The sequence below is a fragment of the Ammospiza caudacuta genome, chromosome 7, assembly GCF_027887145.1.
Source record: "Ammospiza caudacuta isolate bAmmCau1 chromosome 7, bAmmCau1.pri, whole genome shotgun sequence".
Taxonomy (NCBI): domain Eukaryota; kingdom Metazoa; phylum Chordata; class Aves; order Passeriformes; family Passerellidae; genus Ammospiza; species Ammospiza caudacuta.
Window position 1 is genome coordinate 46,076,070 of NC_080599.1, and position 17,849 is coordinate 46,093,918.

At 40.8% G+C, this 17,849-nt stretch overlaps 1 protein-coding gene across 2 annotated transcripts in view; it reads left to right on the forward strand.

Annotated features, from left to right (window-relative positions):
* Positions 1 to 17,849, forward strand: part of PATJ (PATJ crumbs cell polarity complex component) — a 139,293-nt gene that overhangs the window by 10,633 nt on the left and 110,811 nt on the right. For both annotated transcript variants that reach the window (XM_058809089.1, XM_058809090.1), the window contains exons 8-15: positions 1,333 to 1,435; positions 2,210 to 2,298; positions 3,558 to 3,696; positions 8,441 to 8,517; positions 10,877 to 10,933; positions 12,331 to 12,465; positions 16,045 to 16,212; positions 16,993 to 17,121. In XM_058809089.1, the coding sequence (XP_058665072.1) occupies positions 1,333 to 1,435; positions 2,210 to 2,298; positions 3,558 to 3,696; positions 8,441 to 8,517; positions 10,877 to 10,933; positions 12,331 to 12,465; positions 16,045 to 16,212; positions 16,993 to 17,121 (897 nt within the window). The remainder of the gene's footprint in view (positions 1 to 1,332; positions 1,436 to 2,209; positions 2,299 to 3,557; positions 3,697 to 8,440; positions 8,518 to 10,876; positions 10,934 to 12,330; positions 12,466 to 16,044; positions 16,213 to 16,992; positions 17,122 to 17,849) is intronic.

Below are 17,849 nucleotides of genomic sequence, written 5' to 3' on the forward strand. Positions count from 1 at the left end.
GTGTAGATCTGAAGAAACTCCTCTTCTTGGTGCCAGGAGAAATTTGCAAAGACAGGATTAGTTGTTAATCTGAATGTATTTATTAGTTTAGTGATGATTTCAATGATCCACCATTCAGTTTGTGTCAGATTTATAATGGAACTTATCCCTGTAATTTAGTTTTTCTCTGGTTTATGAGTGCTTTCACTAGCTGTGAGCTTTGGAGTGGAAAATATTTTCCTTTTCTCTTTTTTTTGCAGACCAGCAGAAAGCCATTTTAATAGGTGGTTAGTTATTTTCAGTTTTATATTTATATTTAATTTTCTTTGAATTTCCTGTGGTAGAGAATAACTGAAACCACTTTTGTGTGTGGGCACAAGAAAACAATCAAACAATCCTATTATTTGTACTGTCCAAGACAGTGACAGCAGGGTGCAGCCAGCTTGTGCTGACTGTATTTAGGACTTTGCACTTTGATTTCTCTGGACTTCATTTCAATTATTTTGCATGCTAGCAGGAGTGTCACTTAGAGGGAGATGTTTGTAGCCAGAGCAGTGACTCTGAGGAGTTTTTGATGGTGAAAACAGCTCCTGCAGGCTCTCAAGGCCGCAGCTCCATTCCAGGTGCTGCTCTGGGCTTGTTTGCTGTAGATAAGTGACAGCACCCAAACTTATCTTCATCTCCATCAGCCTCGTATGGAGCAAGGCAGTTGGAAGGCATTTAATGAGCTTAATGACTGTGCTGGTGGAGAGAGGTGTGTGTGATAAGGAGATAGTGCCCATCGATTTCCCTGCATTGAGGAGTGAAATGGGTATGGCTGCTTTTCATAGGGGCCCTTCCAAAGCTGATGCTTGGCAAGCATTTGATTGAACTTCTCTTTTTTCACTCCCTTATGAAATGTTTTCCGTTTTCCCAGTCCCTTTTTTGCTGTTGGCAGCGGCGGGATCCCTCTTGATTTCATCACTTTAACAGACCTTACTCTCATCATCTTCTTTTTGATCTCATTGCCCTGTATCTGATTACAGAAAGAAAACAGCTCTGTGTATTTCAATTTATCCCTTGCAATCCCAGATTTATGTGCTTGATTGTTTTTCTCTTTTGGTCTCACCAGTGTCTTTACTGTTCCCTGTTTGAACTCTTGCCTTGCAGTTCTGATTTTTACTGCTCACAGGAGAGTTGCACAGACATCCCAGAGCCAGCTTTGTAGGGACTTTACAAATGAATTTACATTGCATTTAAACAAAAGGAAAAACAAAATCACTTCTCACTTCTGAAGGTCTTAATTAACCTGCAATATTGTAATGGCACTGGGAATTTATGATAATTTTTTACTAACTTGTGCTTTATTTATAGGATAATGACAACTTTTTTGACACCTATGATGTTGAACTTATAAAAAAGAATGGGCAAAGCCTGGGAATAACAATTGTTGGATATGCTGGCGCGTGTGATCTAGGTGAGTTGTACAGAATTTAGGAAAATGTTGATCAGGGGCTTCTCAAATACCCTTTATTGACCATGGGGAAAATGAATGGCTCCTGCCTGCGCTAGGGTATGGAGACATGAAATGCACTGGAATTACAGATCAGCATCTTGTGTTTGGTGGGAGTTTGTGAAAGGGAAGTGCTAGTGTTTCAGGGGTTTTTTATTTTTTTTTCTTTGTTTTTATTTCCTTGTTCTCATTGGGAGTTAGAACTAATAATCAAACTGCAAACATGACAAAGGACAGCTTTTCTGATTTCCATGTTTCTCTTCTCTTCTCTTTTTTTTTTTTAAGGAAAAATCCTTTTTCATTAAGATTTAAAGTACTAAATTCTTTAGCTGTAAGATGATTGAAGTCCTGATCAAAGTCCTTAAGCACATACTTTACTTTTAGCTTAGTTAGTCCTATTGAAATCAAACGCAGCATGGATTTAAGTGATTGTGGTTTAAAGCCTGGGTAAGCACAAGGATGAATCCACGGAGGAGATGGCCTTTTGTGAGCCATTTTAAGGAAAATATTTGAGGTCAGTGTACAGGTGGTTGTGTCAGTGCTGTGTTTTTTTCCACCAGAAATCCTCAGTTTTGTGTCAGGCTGTGGGAGTGGTAGCGTGCAGATGGTGATGGTTTACAGAATCATCACTTTATGGGCAGAAGGAAGTGTGTGAAAAAGGCTGGAATTAAAAACCTTAATAAGAAAAGAAGCAAATTAGGTTAATGCAGTGACTTGTTTCTATTCCCTCCCCAACAGAACCTTCAGGGATTTTTGTGAAAAGCATCATACCTGGGAGTGCTGCTGACCACAATGGCCAAATTCATGTTCATGACAAAATTGTTGCTGTAAGTAGAATACTCTGCTTATATATTGCTGTAGAGCTAATACATTTCACATCTCTGTTAAAAGAACAACATAGTAAAGACTTTCTCAAATTAATTAAACCTCCTCTGCTTTGCAGAAGAAATAATTTGGAGGTTCGTGTTTGTTTAGGTAGACTTGTGACAGAAATGAGCTTTGGCTTGCTGTGGTTAAAGTATTATTTTATATTCAAAGAAATAGTAAATAGTAGTTAGCTGTGAAAGAGGCAAGCATTTGGATTAAAGTGTTTCAGAGTGGAGAATCTTGGCTTTTGGCCTGCAGTAAAGATGAGCAGCATTAACTTCTACTTGAATTGAATGGGACTCAAGGATTGTTAAGATTCTGCAAGATGTGGCACATTGTTTGTGTTCCTTAATGGCTCTGGAGTGTGGATACAATGAAAATGTTAATGGTCACAATTTAGGTTTAAAAGCCCGAGCTTTATGTGTAGAAAAATGGAAAAACCATTGAATAACAGTGAATTGAATAATAGCCATTTTTGCATTCACAGCACAAGCAGGAATGAATTCCACAGTCTTTTTGTTTTAAGAGATAATATTTATAGAGATATGATTTTAAATTACTTTTAAAATGTGTGCCATGCCAGACCTTCCAAAGTCAGCTTCTCCTCTGTGAGGGCAAAAATTAATATAATCTGTTATCTGCAGGAAAGGCCCTATTGGTGCATGGTCTGACAGTGAGCTGAACAGAGTATTTTGGGTGTAAATTAAAATATCTGATATTGTAAGAATTGGGCTGTTTAGGGGGGATTATACAGACAGTTGTTTGTAGAGGCTTGTGTGGGGCATGTTAGAAATCTGTGAGAAAGCCAGCAGTGATAATGAACTGAACAGAGTTCCAGGTTGGATACTCTGCTTGGAACCTTCATCCAGAGTCCTTGTCAAGCTGGTTTTGGTAAGCAAAAAAAAAAAAAAAAATTAAGGAAAAATCTGTGCATACTTGTATCAGATTAGTAAATTCTGTTTTGTGGTTGTCCCCACGAAAGCAGAAAGAAGAAATTACTGCTGTGTTTCCTTTTAGAATGCATTTTGGAAATAAATTCTCAGTAGTGAAATGTAACAGATTTAATGAGATTGTTTTGCAAATACTGCTGTCTTGGGAGAGTAACCCTGTAATTCCTGCACTAAATAACGTGGCTGTTGCTTACAGCCTGTGATACTCCACAGCACAGCCTGAGAATGCAGCACAATTACTGTCATTTGGCACAATTTTCTTGTTTCAGGTTGATGGAGTCAACATAGAGGGTTTTACCAACCAAGAGGTGGTGGAGGCACTGCGGAACACGGGGCAGACTGTGCGTCTCACCTTGCTGAGAAGGAGACCTTCCTTTGCTCTTCCCTCAGAAACACCTTCAGGGAGAGGTAATTCTGGTTTTCTAGCCACTGATTTTATTTTTCACTCAGTTTGCAGTTACCTCATTTAACAGTTCAGGACTGGACACCACATAATCCTCAGTTTTTTAAATAGTGCTCTGTAGAAAATGAAGATGCTTAAAGGAGGAATGGAAAGAAACTAAAATGAGGAAAATTCAATGCAAAACTTCTGTGTAGTCACCCCACCAAAAAAAGAAGGAATTAGTGAGGTGGTGTTAATACTTCTTATATTTTGCAGCATATGATTTGGGTTTTTTTAATCTGTTTTTAGAGTGCAGCCATTTGTTCCAATCTTTGTAGGGCCTGAAATTAGTGTGGCCCCTAGGAATAAGGGAAAACAAGAAGAGAAGGATAGTCTTCACAATGAAAAGCAGCAGAGTCTGCATCAAGCAGGTAGATAGGGCACCTTGCAGTGCCTCTTCTGCGTCTGGTTAAAGGCTACCCTAGTAAATCCATTTTCAACACCGATGGGTTGGCTTAAAACATCTTTAGCTTTTGCACTGCAGTGCTTTCTGAAGTAAAGATCTGCTTCTTGGATCTAACCAACTCTTTCCACAGTCCACAGGTCTGCTGGGTTCGGGTTCTGTGGTATCTCAGGGTCTGTAATTCTCTGGATCTTCTTCTTTGCATAAAATTTGTCCTTTTCCAGGTAGCAGTGGTCCCCTTTGTTTAGGGAGGGAATTTTTAAGGTTACATTCAGTGGAGGTGCAGTTCTTTTGGTACTCAGGAGTGACTCTCGTTAACTCTGGAGAAATGAAAGCCTCCAGCTCAGTGTTTCCTCTTTGTGGTCCTGGTCCTGCACTGATGACCTGAGGTGTGAAGTTTTCTCCTGGGAGAAATTTTATTTATCGTCCTCCTCTGCTGCCAGGGCCTGCTGGGTGAGCAGCACCAGGAGATGGACCTGCAGGGAATTCAGATTTATTTCCTCATCAGTGTTACCTCAGTCATACCCATCTTCATGGCTTGGCTCAATAATCTTAGTGATCTTTTCCTGCCTTAATGATTCTGTGATCATCTTGCCCTCACACATCTAAGACTCCTGCAGAGTATTTTCATAATATTCTTCTGGTTTCCATCACCTCTGTTCATGCTGCAGTTTCCTCTCTTGGCACTGCAGTAGCTTCATCAGAACTCGTGTTTTGGGTGTAAAGACCCAATAGCTGGAGTTCAAAAAAGGCATTTTTTTAGCAAATGGCATTCAGGCACAGGGGCAGGTCACAAAGGCATAGGCTGCTCTGGGGTTTGGCTGACTTTGACTGCAGGTCTTTCCAGAACCTTCCATTCCCCCACAGATTTCTGGGCTCCTCTACAGGAATTCTGGGTGAATTTATACAGCTTGTGTTAAAGTCAGCATAAATTATCCTTATGCCTTGTAGTTTCTGAGACATGTAGATGTAATAGAGGATTCTAAATTACGGCTGTCAATGAATAGCAATTTTGCTGTGATTGTTGAAGATCTGTCAGTATTAAAGACAACCTGGAAACGAGAGAAATGTAGCAGTTCCTATATTCCATTCTGTTTTACTTTTCTGTCCAAGCCTTGTAACCAGACATCCTTTGTTGTGACTTTTGCATGTTCCCAGAAATAGGAAGCCAGAACAGAGGTGGTTGAGTAGCTGAGAGTTGAGGTTCTCAAGCATTGTTTTGCTATGACAGAGGCTGGAAAAGAGCAGCACTTTGTCTGTCCTGTGTCACTTTTTGATTTTTTTTTACTGTGGGACTTGCATGCATATTTTACTCCTGCAGAAATACGATGTATGAGATTTCACCTTGGAACAGAGTTTAATGGCCAAGTAAATTCCAAGAGTTTGAATTCCAAAGATAGGTGCTTATTTTGGATGTGGTGATGGGCACTTCATTATAATGGTGCTAAAGTAAATACTGCTAATTTAAGGCTCTGACTAAACTCTGGAAATGCCTTCAGAAGTTTAATGTGAAAGGTATGTTTTATAAAACGCGTATTACTTCCCTTTAAGCCCAGTTGTGTGAAATTCTTATTAAATTGTGTTTCCTGGGGAGGTATTAAACACTAATTCTGGCCAGGCAAAGCCATGCTGAAGCAGTCGTGGTACAAAGGCAGCAGGGTTTGGGCTGCAACGTGCACGAGGCCTGAAACTCTGTGCTAGCAGAGTGCAGGCAATGAATTTAACAGCTGCAGATTCTGCAAGGCTGCAGAATGGGCAGAACTGCTCCATCCTGCCTTGCAGGAGCTCTCAGAACCCAGAGGGACAATGCTGGCAGTCAGGAGCTTAAGAGATGTCTGGGGAAAAAGCCCCAGCAGCAGGGCAGGTAAAGGATGGGCTTTAATGAAAAGCACCCTTGTGTAGTAACTTTGTGAGAGCAGGAGGAAGCTGCAAGAAAAAAAACACCCCAGTTTTGAAGAAGCTGACAGTTTTGACCAGAAAAGATGATTTTTACAATAGGTTTGTGGTTTCTGCTTTGTGCTTGCTAATTAGAAATGAGAAACTGCCTGGGAGCGCAGGCAGAAGGACAGGCTAAATATGCTGAAAAGTTGTTGCTAATGAAAGCTGTCCCTGGAAGTGTTTTCATTTCTGAGGCCTTATAGGAGACATGGTACATATGTTAGGTCATGAGAAATTCAGCTGGATGAGAGACTAGAAAGAAATTTCCTATTAGCTGCCATGTGGAAAAAGCTGTTGGGGGAAAAAGGAACATTGTAAGTGAATTGAGTGATGCCACTGGAATTGAATATATTCAATCCAAATCCCTTCAGCCCACATTTCCACAGTCCTAAGGAAGTCACAAGCAGAGACTTCAAAGTGTATTTGAAAGAAAGAAAGGGGAAAACTTCAAATGGAGATGTGCATCAGCACCTGCTCTGAACAACTTGCAGATTTTGGTAATGCGTTTTGGAAGTGACAAAAAAATCTGTATTCAGCCAGCTGAACACAGCTTACAGTTGCTGAACTGAACTTTGAGCTTGACCCTGAGATTCATTACTCCTGGTGAACCTTGAAATCTGTATTTGGCTGCACAGTGGATTTCAGGTGCTGTGTGTTCACACTGTTGTAACTCTGTAATAGCAGAAAAAGAGACTCAGGAATTCCTGCCCCTCTGTTTTTCTGCAGATGGAAGGAGCAGAAGAATGCACTGGTGTTCTGGTTTTGATACAGCTCAGAAGTAAAGACAGTGTGCTTGATCATAAATCACACATTAGAAGCTTTAATTTTTAATGAAGTTAAAAACCCCTTAACTAGCAGATAAGAATTTTAGCACAATTGGTCTTCCCATTACTTTTTAAGGAGATAATTTATTTCAGAGACAACTGTGGGCTGTATTTACAAACCCAAGTTTTTAATCTTGGTGGGGTGTCGTTTTGGTAGCAGAAAACAGCTATCAGGATTGCTGGAATTCTCAGATATCTGTGTCTGCTTGAGCCTGTAGGTTGAAAATCCTCTGGGTATTTCCAAGTGACACCTCAGCTTTTAGGCTCTGAGCTGGGTGGTTTCTCAGACAGAATTTGCCTGTCTGGCATGGGTGAAAGTGAGCTGGAGAGAACAGGGGTGGGCTGTGCCGTCGTAGAAGTAAACTCCAATCTTTGTTTTTATTGAGTGGAAAACTTCAAAGTTACAGAAGTGTGTAATGAGGATTGTATTGCAGAGCTCTGTCTTTGCAGTCTGCGGAGGTGCTGAAAGCAGAGGCAGCCTGACAATGCCATTTTTGCAGGGTTTTGCTCTTGCTGGGCTCTGAGCTCCTCGTGGTGTCCTCACAACTCCCCCCAGTGAGTATTTTACTCACTGGTTGTGTGCAGAGCCTCAGTTGTGCTTTACATTCTGAATTTCAGCGCGACGCAGCAGCAACACTGAGTGGTCTGTGCCTTGTCTAGACATCTGACAAACTACTGAAGTCATTCGGGGGGGGAAAAAACCTCCTAGTTTTTGGTAATTCGGCCCCCAGATGCTGCTGCTGTCGCTGCTGGATGGAATTTGCTGTAGAGCTTGATTCTTACCAGTTACACATTGCTCCAGCTTGGAACTTTATATGTGAGCTGAGCTTCTGGCTGAGGTCAAACACAGGGCAGCCAGTCATTTTCTGCTGTCTAGCTCTGTCAAATTGTCTTACAGGACTGTAACCAACTGCCTTGGTTGCATAAGTAAGAAAGCTGAAAAGATATAAATGTCAAGATAGCCAAGTTCCCACGGAAGACTGGTTCAGAACTGGAGCTTATATTAAAGCTCATGTTACTTACTGGCCTAATTAAAGCAGACAAGGCTTTATACCTGCCAAATGTATAAATAAAGTCTGTGCCTGCATTGTGCTGACACAGCCCCTTGATAGCAGCAATATCTTGTCAGGTGTTTTCCTTCTTCAGGGGGCTCGTTTGGGTGGGAGATGATGTTTCCCTGGAGTGGGAAGCGTTCTTACGGCAACAAACGATGAGGTCGTGTGAAATTTGTTTTGCAGCCTGAAAGAATGATTTATTTACAGTACTGCATGGTACAGAACTCACATCTCATCACCAAGCATCACCTCTTCTGCCTCTCAGCTGAATAAATCACACTTTTACAGGAGCTGACATTTTGCATTGTTTTCCTAAGAAAGACATTTTTGATTTGCGCTGTTTGATAGACTCGGCTTAATGCGCTTCCCTTTTGGGGATTATTCCCTCTAATCTTTTATTTACAGTGAATTTTTATTGGAGTATTTAGAAGTAAATGTACTTCTGAATGTACAATATGCTTGTAAATTTAATATTCACTTTCATACTTAGGAAGAGTCCCACTCCCTCCAGCACATGAGCTGAAATCCAAATGGGAAAACCTGCTGGGACCAGAATACGAAGTTATGGTATGTTTTATTTCAATAAACTACATTAATGAATGTTATTTCTTTAAATTGCAGATCTGTGAGCTTAGCATCACAGGCTGTTTATAGAACAGTTCAGTGTTCGGAACAGATCAGTAACATCAGATTTTCTTCCCTGTAACATCAGGGCTGAAATGTATGTTATAATGAGTTGGGGGATGTGTTGCCCTTTATTTTATTCTGTTTATATAGATATTATTGTTATACAAATACGAGACAGGAACAGTGATTTAAGGAAATCAGCTGTCCTGTTAAATCTGCATCACAGGAGCCACTTAAAATATATGGCATTTTTATTATTTCATTCATGATCTATTTGTTTTACTGGGCACTGAATAACAAAAGGGCTCAGGGTAGAGCTTCCGTTTTCAGAAGAATCTTACCATTTTATCTGAGGAATGAAAGAATGATTTTCAAACATGCTGGGAAAATACAAAGTAATTCTCAATAGTGTAACTTTGTGGTGCCAGTGTCTAGTAGATATTTCTTCACTTCATATTAAATAATTGCCTAGCAAAAGATTGTTTTGATGAATTGTCACGAGGAGTTGATGGAAATTGCAATTCACTTGTGCTTTTCAGTACAGATAAAAGACTCGGGACAGCGTTCTTCCCAATGCCTTAAAAAATTCTCACCACCACCAAGAAAATGCCCTGTTTGTCTTTGCAATGCTTGTCCAGTTGATTTAGAGACACTTATTTTTACTTCTTGGAGTAGCCATCGTTGCAGTCACTCTCTGGGAGATTTAAAGTAGCTTTAAGAATTGCCTTGAGAAACTCGCTTCCCCTGCTTCCATTAGCGCTCCTTTAAGATCTGGAGCCCGTGTGAGATTATGTACATGATGCAATAAATCTGCTTGGCTGCCCACTTCAGTTGCTTGCTATTCCCACCCTTACATTTCCAGGGGCTGCTGTTACCTCCCTGAGCACCATCACACTTTTCCCACAGAGGATGAAATCCTGCTTAGGTGGTGAATCCAGCCATTCCAAATGCTCCTCCAGCCCCGCCGGTGGTGAAATGTCAGCAGTGACAGTGTTAACCATGGAGGTTAACATTTCACTGATAGAAAGGAGCTCCATCATATCACAAAGTCTTCAGTGATAGAAGGGAGCTCTCCTGCCATCCCATCCTGAAAGTCATTTTTTGGTTCTGGTTGCCTGTGTTCAGCAGCAATGTCCATTTTTGAGTGCCACCCCAGTCCTTGTGTCAAACCATCCTCGCTCAGCCCCCTGAACTAAGGTGCCTGCAGGGATCTCTCAGGAATATTTATCTTGGGAGAAAATAGCTGTTTGTAGAGAGGGGTTGGTGGCCCTGGTCCCTTCTGGTCCTTTTTGGTGCAATGGAAGGAGCTGAGATCCCAAGCAGGGACCGTGTGGTGTCAGGCTGAGGAGCTGCCAGTCATAAATCCATTTAGTTACATGCATGGACATGAAATGGGTTCTGTCTGTCAGGAAAACCACCCCAAGTGCTGCAAAACAGCATGCTGGAAGCCCTGTTTAAAACTAATCCAAAAGAAAAGTCTAATCTTTATTAAACTAGAAGTTTTCAAAGAAAAGTTACCTGATTTTTTTGCAAGGCTCTGGGTTTTTTTTCAGATCTACCAAGTATAGCTTTCCTTTTAAACACTCAACTTCAGTGTCCCAGATTCCAGCCCTAGATTGGAACTAAATGATCTTTAAGGTCTCTTCCAACCCAAACCATTCTATGATTTTGTCTTAATTACATTTAAAATTGAAGTAAATAACCTTCTAATATTACAGATAAATCTGTTCTGTTAAGGAGGGACAGTACAAGAAAACTGGTGGTGAGCATAGTCGTTTTATTAATCTTTAAAAAAAAGACACTGAAAGGATTTCCTGTCCCTGGTTTAAATAACCCACTTTCCATTCCCATTTGGTAATTAAAGTTATGCATTTCAAGCCAGAAGTTGGTGGTTAGTCTGGATGGGAGATGGCTGCACTATAGCCTGAGGTAACAACTTAAGCTGTCATACTTTCAAATTCTGACTGGCAAGGCCGTGTGGGTATTTGTGTCAAACATAATGGCATTTTGTGCTTACACAGGATTACTGAACTTAAACTAAAATTGGCATTTGGGCTCCAGGAATAGGATAATATTGGAGTCTGCTAATGGTGCATAATCACCACATTCCTACTTGGAAATGTTCTGTGCCTGAAAGATTTTTCTAACATTTGTTTAAAATTATTTTGCATCAATGTGACATTGTTTAAGTACAGTTTATTTTACTCATGAGTTGGGGTTTTTTTTGCCAGAATTTCGTCGTTCTGGTAAAGTATTTATTGTCCCGCTGTTGAAAAATGTTCTGATGTCCAATTTTTAGGTTGTGAATGTGGATATGCCCTTTAAAGACGACTCAGAGCTCCAGAAGTACTCAAAGGTAAGGCTTACATGGTGGTTTCCTTCCTGGTGTATGTTGGCAGAGTAATCCTGGGAGGGCAGGACACAATTCCAGATGTGGCTCAGGAATTCAGTGGTTTTGTGGCTCTGTATTTTCCAAAAAACGGCTGCCAATATTCTGCTTATCTCCTGGACTGATCCAATACCTTTTCATAGCACAGGAAAATGAACCTTTTAACAGTTCATTACCAAACCCCCAAGCAACAAAATACACCCTCAAACCCTGAATTTTGGGGTGTTTAATTGCAGAGAATGGAACTTCGGTTGAAACTCTGCTGAACAACTTTTTTTGTCCCACAGATAATTTTGCTGTAGTGATTCTGGCTCAGGCAAAGGCATGTGTAATTCATTTAAATGGTCAGATCTTAAATTTATTTCACTTCCAAGAGATTTTCAAGATAGCTGTGTTAATATTGTGGAGAGGAGGTTTTTAGAGGTGATGCATTTATGTGTTTGTGGGGACACCTCAGTGGGGAAGGGCCAAAAAGTCATAATTGCACATGGCTCTGAAGGAATGCTGTGGATGAGGGGGTTGCTCCTTTTATTTGAATATCCATAATATTTTGGGAAGCAGGACAATTCAGTGTTTGAACTCCACTAATAAAAAGTCAGAAAATGTCAAAACTGAAGGAGCAGCTCCTGCTGATCATCTCTCCTCCCCAGGTTGCCATGATTTCTCCTGCCTTTTCTGGATAGTGTAGCACTTTTATTCTACTTTTCCTGATATTAGCAGATTTAAGGCACTGAGGGTTGGAGCTTCCCTAGAGAAAAAATTCCATATTAGGGAGTCCCAGTGGGAAAAGGCTGACACAAAATTAGTGATTTCCCCTTGCAGAAAAAAGGATATCAGTTTTAGTAACTACTTACAGAGGACACTTCAGGGATATTTTTTCTGCCTCAAAGTAGTGTAGCTCCCAAAGGAGTAAGACAGCTGAAATTGTGGTGAGATTTTAGGGCAATTATGGAATTTATTTTACTCCTTGATTTATTTCTATTTCTTTTATTTTTGTTTTGCTCCAGCCCCATGGAAGAGGGGTGGGAACTGGATGGTGTTTAAGGTCCCTTCCAACCCAAACCATTCTGTGATTTGTTGACAGCTCACCTTTTGGGTGGTACTTCTCTCTGTGTTTTTTCCCATTAAGTTTAATTATTTGAGAATACAGTTCAAATTGCCTTTCCCCCCAAGGAACAGACTGGTTATTTTTATTTGTGCAAACAGTTTGCAAAGAGAAGTTACGGACAGTAACACAGGAGAGGTCACTGTGAACATTTAATCATCTTGGTTCCATTTGGTGAGCTGCTGAATCCTAAATCTGTTTTTATCCTGGTAGATAAAGATTTAGACTTAAATACATATTTATATTTATCTTTTGGCAGCTGTTACCCATCCACACTCTGAGATTGGGAGTTGAGCTGGACACTTTTGATGGACATCATTATATCTCATCCATTGCTTCAGATGGCCCAGCTGCAGCTCTTGGTCTTCTGCAACTGGAGGATGAACTTCTGGAGGTAAAAAAATAAAACAAAAAATAAAAATTATTTATTTCCTGTTTGTTTAGCCTTCTCAAAATTCTTCTCTTCAGTTCTAGCTTGGCTGCTGTGTGTGCAATAGAACTAATATTCCAGATTAGTTGTGGAAGCAGAGTTTTGCTTTGGATTTCACATTCATTTTCTTCACTGTTCCCTTCCACATTTATGGACAAAATGTCAAATTCTTGTGACCTCTCAGTGACTTCATGGGTATTTTTTTCTGAAATGTTTTAATATCAGTGTCAAGAGTTACAAGGGCAGGGATAATATTTGTGTTGAATTATTTGTAGTGCTGTGGCTTTAGCTTTTGTGGTGGATAATCTTTCTGAATATTTGTCACCCCTAAAACATTTGCAGCAGTCTTAGGAACAGTGGTTTCAGTTACACAATAAAACTTTTGTGGAGTGGTGAAAGATATTTGTGTGTATGAGCAAACACATCAGTTTGTTTAAATGTGTGTAAGGAGGTATTGGGGCAGCTTTGGAGTTATCAAGAGTCACACCAGACCTATTTTCTCAGAAAAATAATTATTTTATAAAATTAAAACAGTTCCTATTTGTGTGTGTGTACATGTGTCCATTGGTATCTCAGCCTGCAAGTGAAAAGACATTAATTTCTTATTGCATGCTTACTCCTTGTGGAATATTTTGATATTGGAGGCCTTTTTTAGTGGATGCAAAGAACATTTAATGGAAACAGAATTAGGCATTCTGAAAGATTGATTTGTTAGGTGTACAGCTATTCTGCTTTTACTTCTTCACCCCCTAACATCAAAAATTCATACTGATATCACTAAGACCTAAAACATTTTCTTATTGCTTAATGGAGGAAACCTTGATTCCTGAAGGAAGGGATTAATGGAATGCTGGAAGTGTCATTTAAATTGCTTGGCCACTAAACAAAAAAAAAAAAAAAATTATAGAAAAAGCAATAATGCAGTGCTGTAGAGTAACTTAGGAAACTTTAATTGTGTATATTTAACAGTTTTATGTATTACTCTGTACTCGGAATTAAGTTCACAGGTATGCCCAGACCTAGTGAGTGTAAATTTTTGCTGCTCTGGAGTTGGGGAAAAAAACCCCAAGAAAATAAAAATGTGCTCTGGGGCTAAAGCTGTAAGTGCCAGGTTTAGCCCAAACTGTGTTTTTGCAGCCAAGTTATAAATCCCCTTAAATAGGGGTTTGCAGTGGAAAAAGTGACAGCCCATTCCCCAAACAAGCAGCCTTACCTGGCCCTGATACATTTGGGATTAAAATATGATCAGCAAAGATTTTCTTTGTTTTTTTATTTTTTTTTTCAATGTACAGCGAGGTTGAATGTTGATTATTTTTAATGATGTGTTTGAATTATGACAGACAGCACAATGCCCCTCCCCTGCCCTTCATTTCAGCTAATTCCACTGTGTTCTTTTTGAGGAGTAAATTGCTTTTTTGTGCCTTTTTGTTGTGGCATTTCCCTGCCGTTTGAGGGCTGATGCGCTGAACGGTGGGTGTAGGGCACCTTGCCCGGGTGAGGCTGATTTCTGGCAGCTGCACGAGGAGAAATGGGAGTCCCCAGGTGTGCTGGGGGTGCTCAGCAGCTCTCCCCATCCATCACGGGGTGCTGGGAAGTGCTGGGAGCTTTCCACCACGCTGCCACTCCCCAAGCATTAAAAAATCCTTACGTGTGGACCCTTCTGCTTAAATAATTAACTAATGGGCGAGGCTGATAGCTCAGCACTTGCTGTAATTCTTGCAGAAGGAGCCCAGAGCAGTTTGTCTTGCCGTGGTGGAGGCCAGCTCCACCACTCTGAGTTTTTCTGCTTGGCTGGGATGTGGAGTGGGAGAGGAGCTCTGTGGTTCCCAGCAGCCCAAACTGTATTGACACTGCAAAAAGCACAAAGTGGGGGGAAAAACAGAAGTGATCAGGAAAAAATAGAAGTGATCAGGAAAAAATAGAAGTGATCAGGAAAAAAATAAAAGTGATCGGGAAGCAGATGTTGGCTAAAGTGGGATTGCTGTGGAGCCTGGAATTAGATTGAAGGGAGATGTGGGAGGTTTATGGAGAGGCTCTGCCTCAAGTGCCCAGGTACAAAGGTGTGTCCATGTCTGGTGAGCATTCCATGCTCTGTTTTCTTGGATCAGGTGTGGGCTCCTTTGCAGTGTGGGCATGGAGGGAAGGGCTGAAGGTAATCCCCACTTGCTGTGCCTTGGTTCCTGCTGGGGACTGGCTTGGATTCCCAAACCCGTGCCTGCACTCCAGCCCTGTGGGCATTTGGTTGTGAGAGAGGCTTGAGGCAGCGTGGAAGAAATCCCTGGGGTTGAGTCCACAGCAGTGATTGGGTTAAAACCCTGCTCTTTTGGGGCTGCAGTGCTGGCTAACACAGGTGATTTATGACTCCTGCTGTCCTCCTATTTATGGACACCCCTGTGGTGCAGAGAGGAACCCTCAGGATATAAAAGGTTATAAAATAGGTAAAAGGGGATGAATCCCTCTTGTTTTCCTGCAGAAGTGGAGTCACAGAGTGACAGAATGGTTTGGGTTGGAAGGGACATTGAAGCCCATCCAGTCCCAACCCTGGGACATATTCCATTATCCCAGGTGCTCCAAGCCCTGTCCAGCCTGGCCTTGGACATTTCCAGAGATGGGACAGCTGCAAAAAAAGTTCCCATTTTTAAAGCACCATTATCTATCTATCTATCTATCTATCTATCTATCTATCTACACACCCACCCATCTACCCCCCTGCCTATCTTACCATCTTATCGCTCTATCTATCTTATCTCTCTCTCTTTTTTTTTTCTTTTTCAAAGTCTGTGGTTTAGAACATCCATTAAAAATTATCTGTTATCACAATCTTGAGCTTATGGTATAGTAAGCCTGACCTTTGCCAGGCCTTTCTGGTTAATTGCTTACGGTAATTGGCTTATTTCTGACTGTACAAACGTTCTCACCTGTTTTCTGTAGGATCCGTTTTAGTTTCAGTCACTTTGTTATTTTGTCACATTTTAAACTGGCAAAGTTAGAATCAGAGAATCATTAAGGTTGGAAAATACCTCTAAGGTCATTGAGCCAAACTTTTTAACTAATTGTGGTTCTGACTTCAAGTTTTTTGATCGGAGCTCAGGACCTGTGTTTGCTTAAAATATTGGGGAAATACTGGGAAGAATATTGTGGGAAAATTATTTCTTTTATCTTTTTAAATTCAAATACATAAGCCTAGCACTGAGAAAAGATCCCCAAGAGAGAAAGAGGTGAGAAAGAAATAAGAATTCTAGGAAAGGTTTAGGCTTGGAGAAGCAGTGAGCAGAAAAGAAGTTGGAGGAAGCTAAAGAGACACGATGCAGCAGTCAGTAGTCACAAGATCTTGGAGATGAAGTTTTACAATAATGTGTATATTGTTCAGAAGGATATGTTAATAAAACTGTGCAAGCTGTGCCAGAACCCCCAGGTAAAATCAGACTTTCAGGCTCGGGTGGGGAAAAAATGTACGGAAAAAAAAAAAAAAAAAAAAAGAGAAAAAAAAAGATTAAAAAAAAGAAATAATCTGGTGGGTGTCCTTGAATTGTCCCTCCGCAGGTGAACGGGGTGCAGCTGTGTGGCAGGTCCCGGCGGGAGGCTGTCACCTTCCTCAAGGAGGTGCCTCCCCCCTTCACCCTGGTGTGCTGCCGGCGGCTCTGCAGCGACGGCGCCGAGTCCTGGGTGGACGAGCCCCCCGTGGCGGCAGTGTCCCCTCCAGAGCCACAGGTAACCTCCTCCCGCCCCGCTGTGTGCAGAAGGACAGTAAATTCTGTGGGGGATCCCCTGGGTTTGCAGGGGCTGGTGTTGAGGAGGTTCATTGTCCCGGGAAGACAAGGTGGGTAAATCACGGCGCCGCTTTGCTGACTGCACATCCCATCCGTCATCCCCGCGCTTAAGAGGTGAGTGAGAGCTCTGAGTTACACTAAATCACGTCCTTGCCACCATTAGCTGATTGCTTCCGTGTTCTGAGTGGGTTTTTATAGAACTGGGGGGGAAAAAAAAAATAAAAAATTGAAACTTAGAAGTTTCTTTCCATCGCAGGAGCTTTGGAGTCTCAAAGCAAAGCCTGACACTTGTGGTTGCTCCTGTTGGCAAAAGTGTTTAGAGCTTGGCTTCTCATCTTTTCTGATTGCCTGGCCTTTCTATTAGCTGTCTGTGGTTAAATCTTTCATGCTATTTATTTTTTCCTTTATGCATCTAATGGGACAGCTGAAGTTCATCAGCGTGTAACAGGTTAGTAATATTCTAACAATTAATTAGACTAATACACGGGTATTTGTGTGCCAGGTTGGGCTCTGATGCTCCAAACATGGAGGCCTGTGCCCAGGGGAGTACTCAAGGCAGCAAGCTGGAGAAAACTCCATTCATAATGCTCGGTGAAGTTTTAATTCCATAAAAGGTCACATTTTAGGGCATGTATGCATCATTAATAATCAAAATATTGAAGGAATAGTGTTAGTAAAGAGCTGAGACAATGCTTTTTGAACCAGAGCTTTTCTTTTCCAGGTGAAACTTGAGGAAGACTTGAACCCTGAGGAGGAAGAAGGGGAATTGGCATTATGGTCTCCTGATGTGAAGGTTATTGAGCTGGAGAAAGACAAAAATGGTTTAGGATTCAGCATTTTGGACTATCAGGTATATTTTTCTGTATAACTAAATGCTGAAAATCCCTTTGATCCCTTGTCTTGCACGGTGCCTTAAAATGTTTTGTGATGTTGATTACTGAGTAATGGACTTGACACTTGGGCCTAGGAACTGTAGGGAAAAGTAATGTATTTTGGGGCCAACTCTGTAAAGTATAGAGTGTTCTAAATCTCTGATTACTGGACATGATAAAGTACAAAACCTTTAATCAAACTGCACCCCATAACTCTGAGTTTAATGACTAAATGTTGGGCAAGGTTGGTTTTTTATGTTGTATTTTGTTCTAACTTAGAATGGCTTTTCAGCTGTCAGAGTGACAAGTGAAGGTTCTTGGGTATTAGTTGGAGATGATTATATTCTTAATTGTTAAACTCCTTAGAAAGTGACAGACAAGTCTTTAGTTGGAGGGAAATGCTACTAAAATTAATGAATCCTTCTTTCAAAAACCCTGTCTTCAATTAAATATGTAGAAACTCTCAAGATCTGTAGTCAGAATGAAACGTTCTTCATGTTTCCAGTCAACATGATATATTTTTTTAAACCTCCAGTCATCATATTTATAAGGAAATAAAATAGCTGGATCACTCTTTATAATAATATACACATCACATCTGAGTGCTGCCTAAACATTGTAGTTTAATGAAATGTGTTCAACTGTTGTACATAAATGTCAAGTGATATAAAATTCACTTTTTGATACAATAAGGCAGGAATTGGGA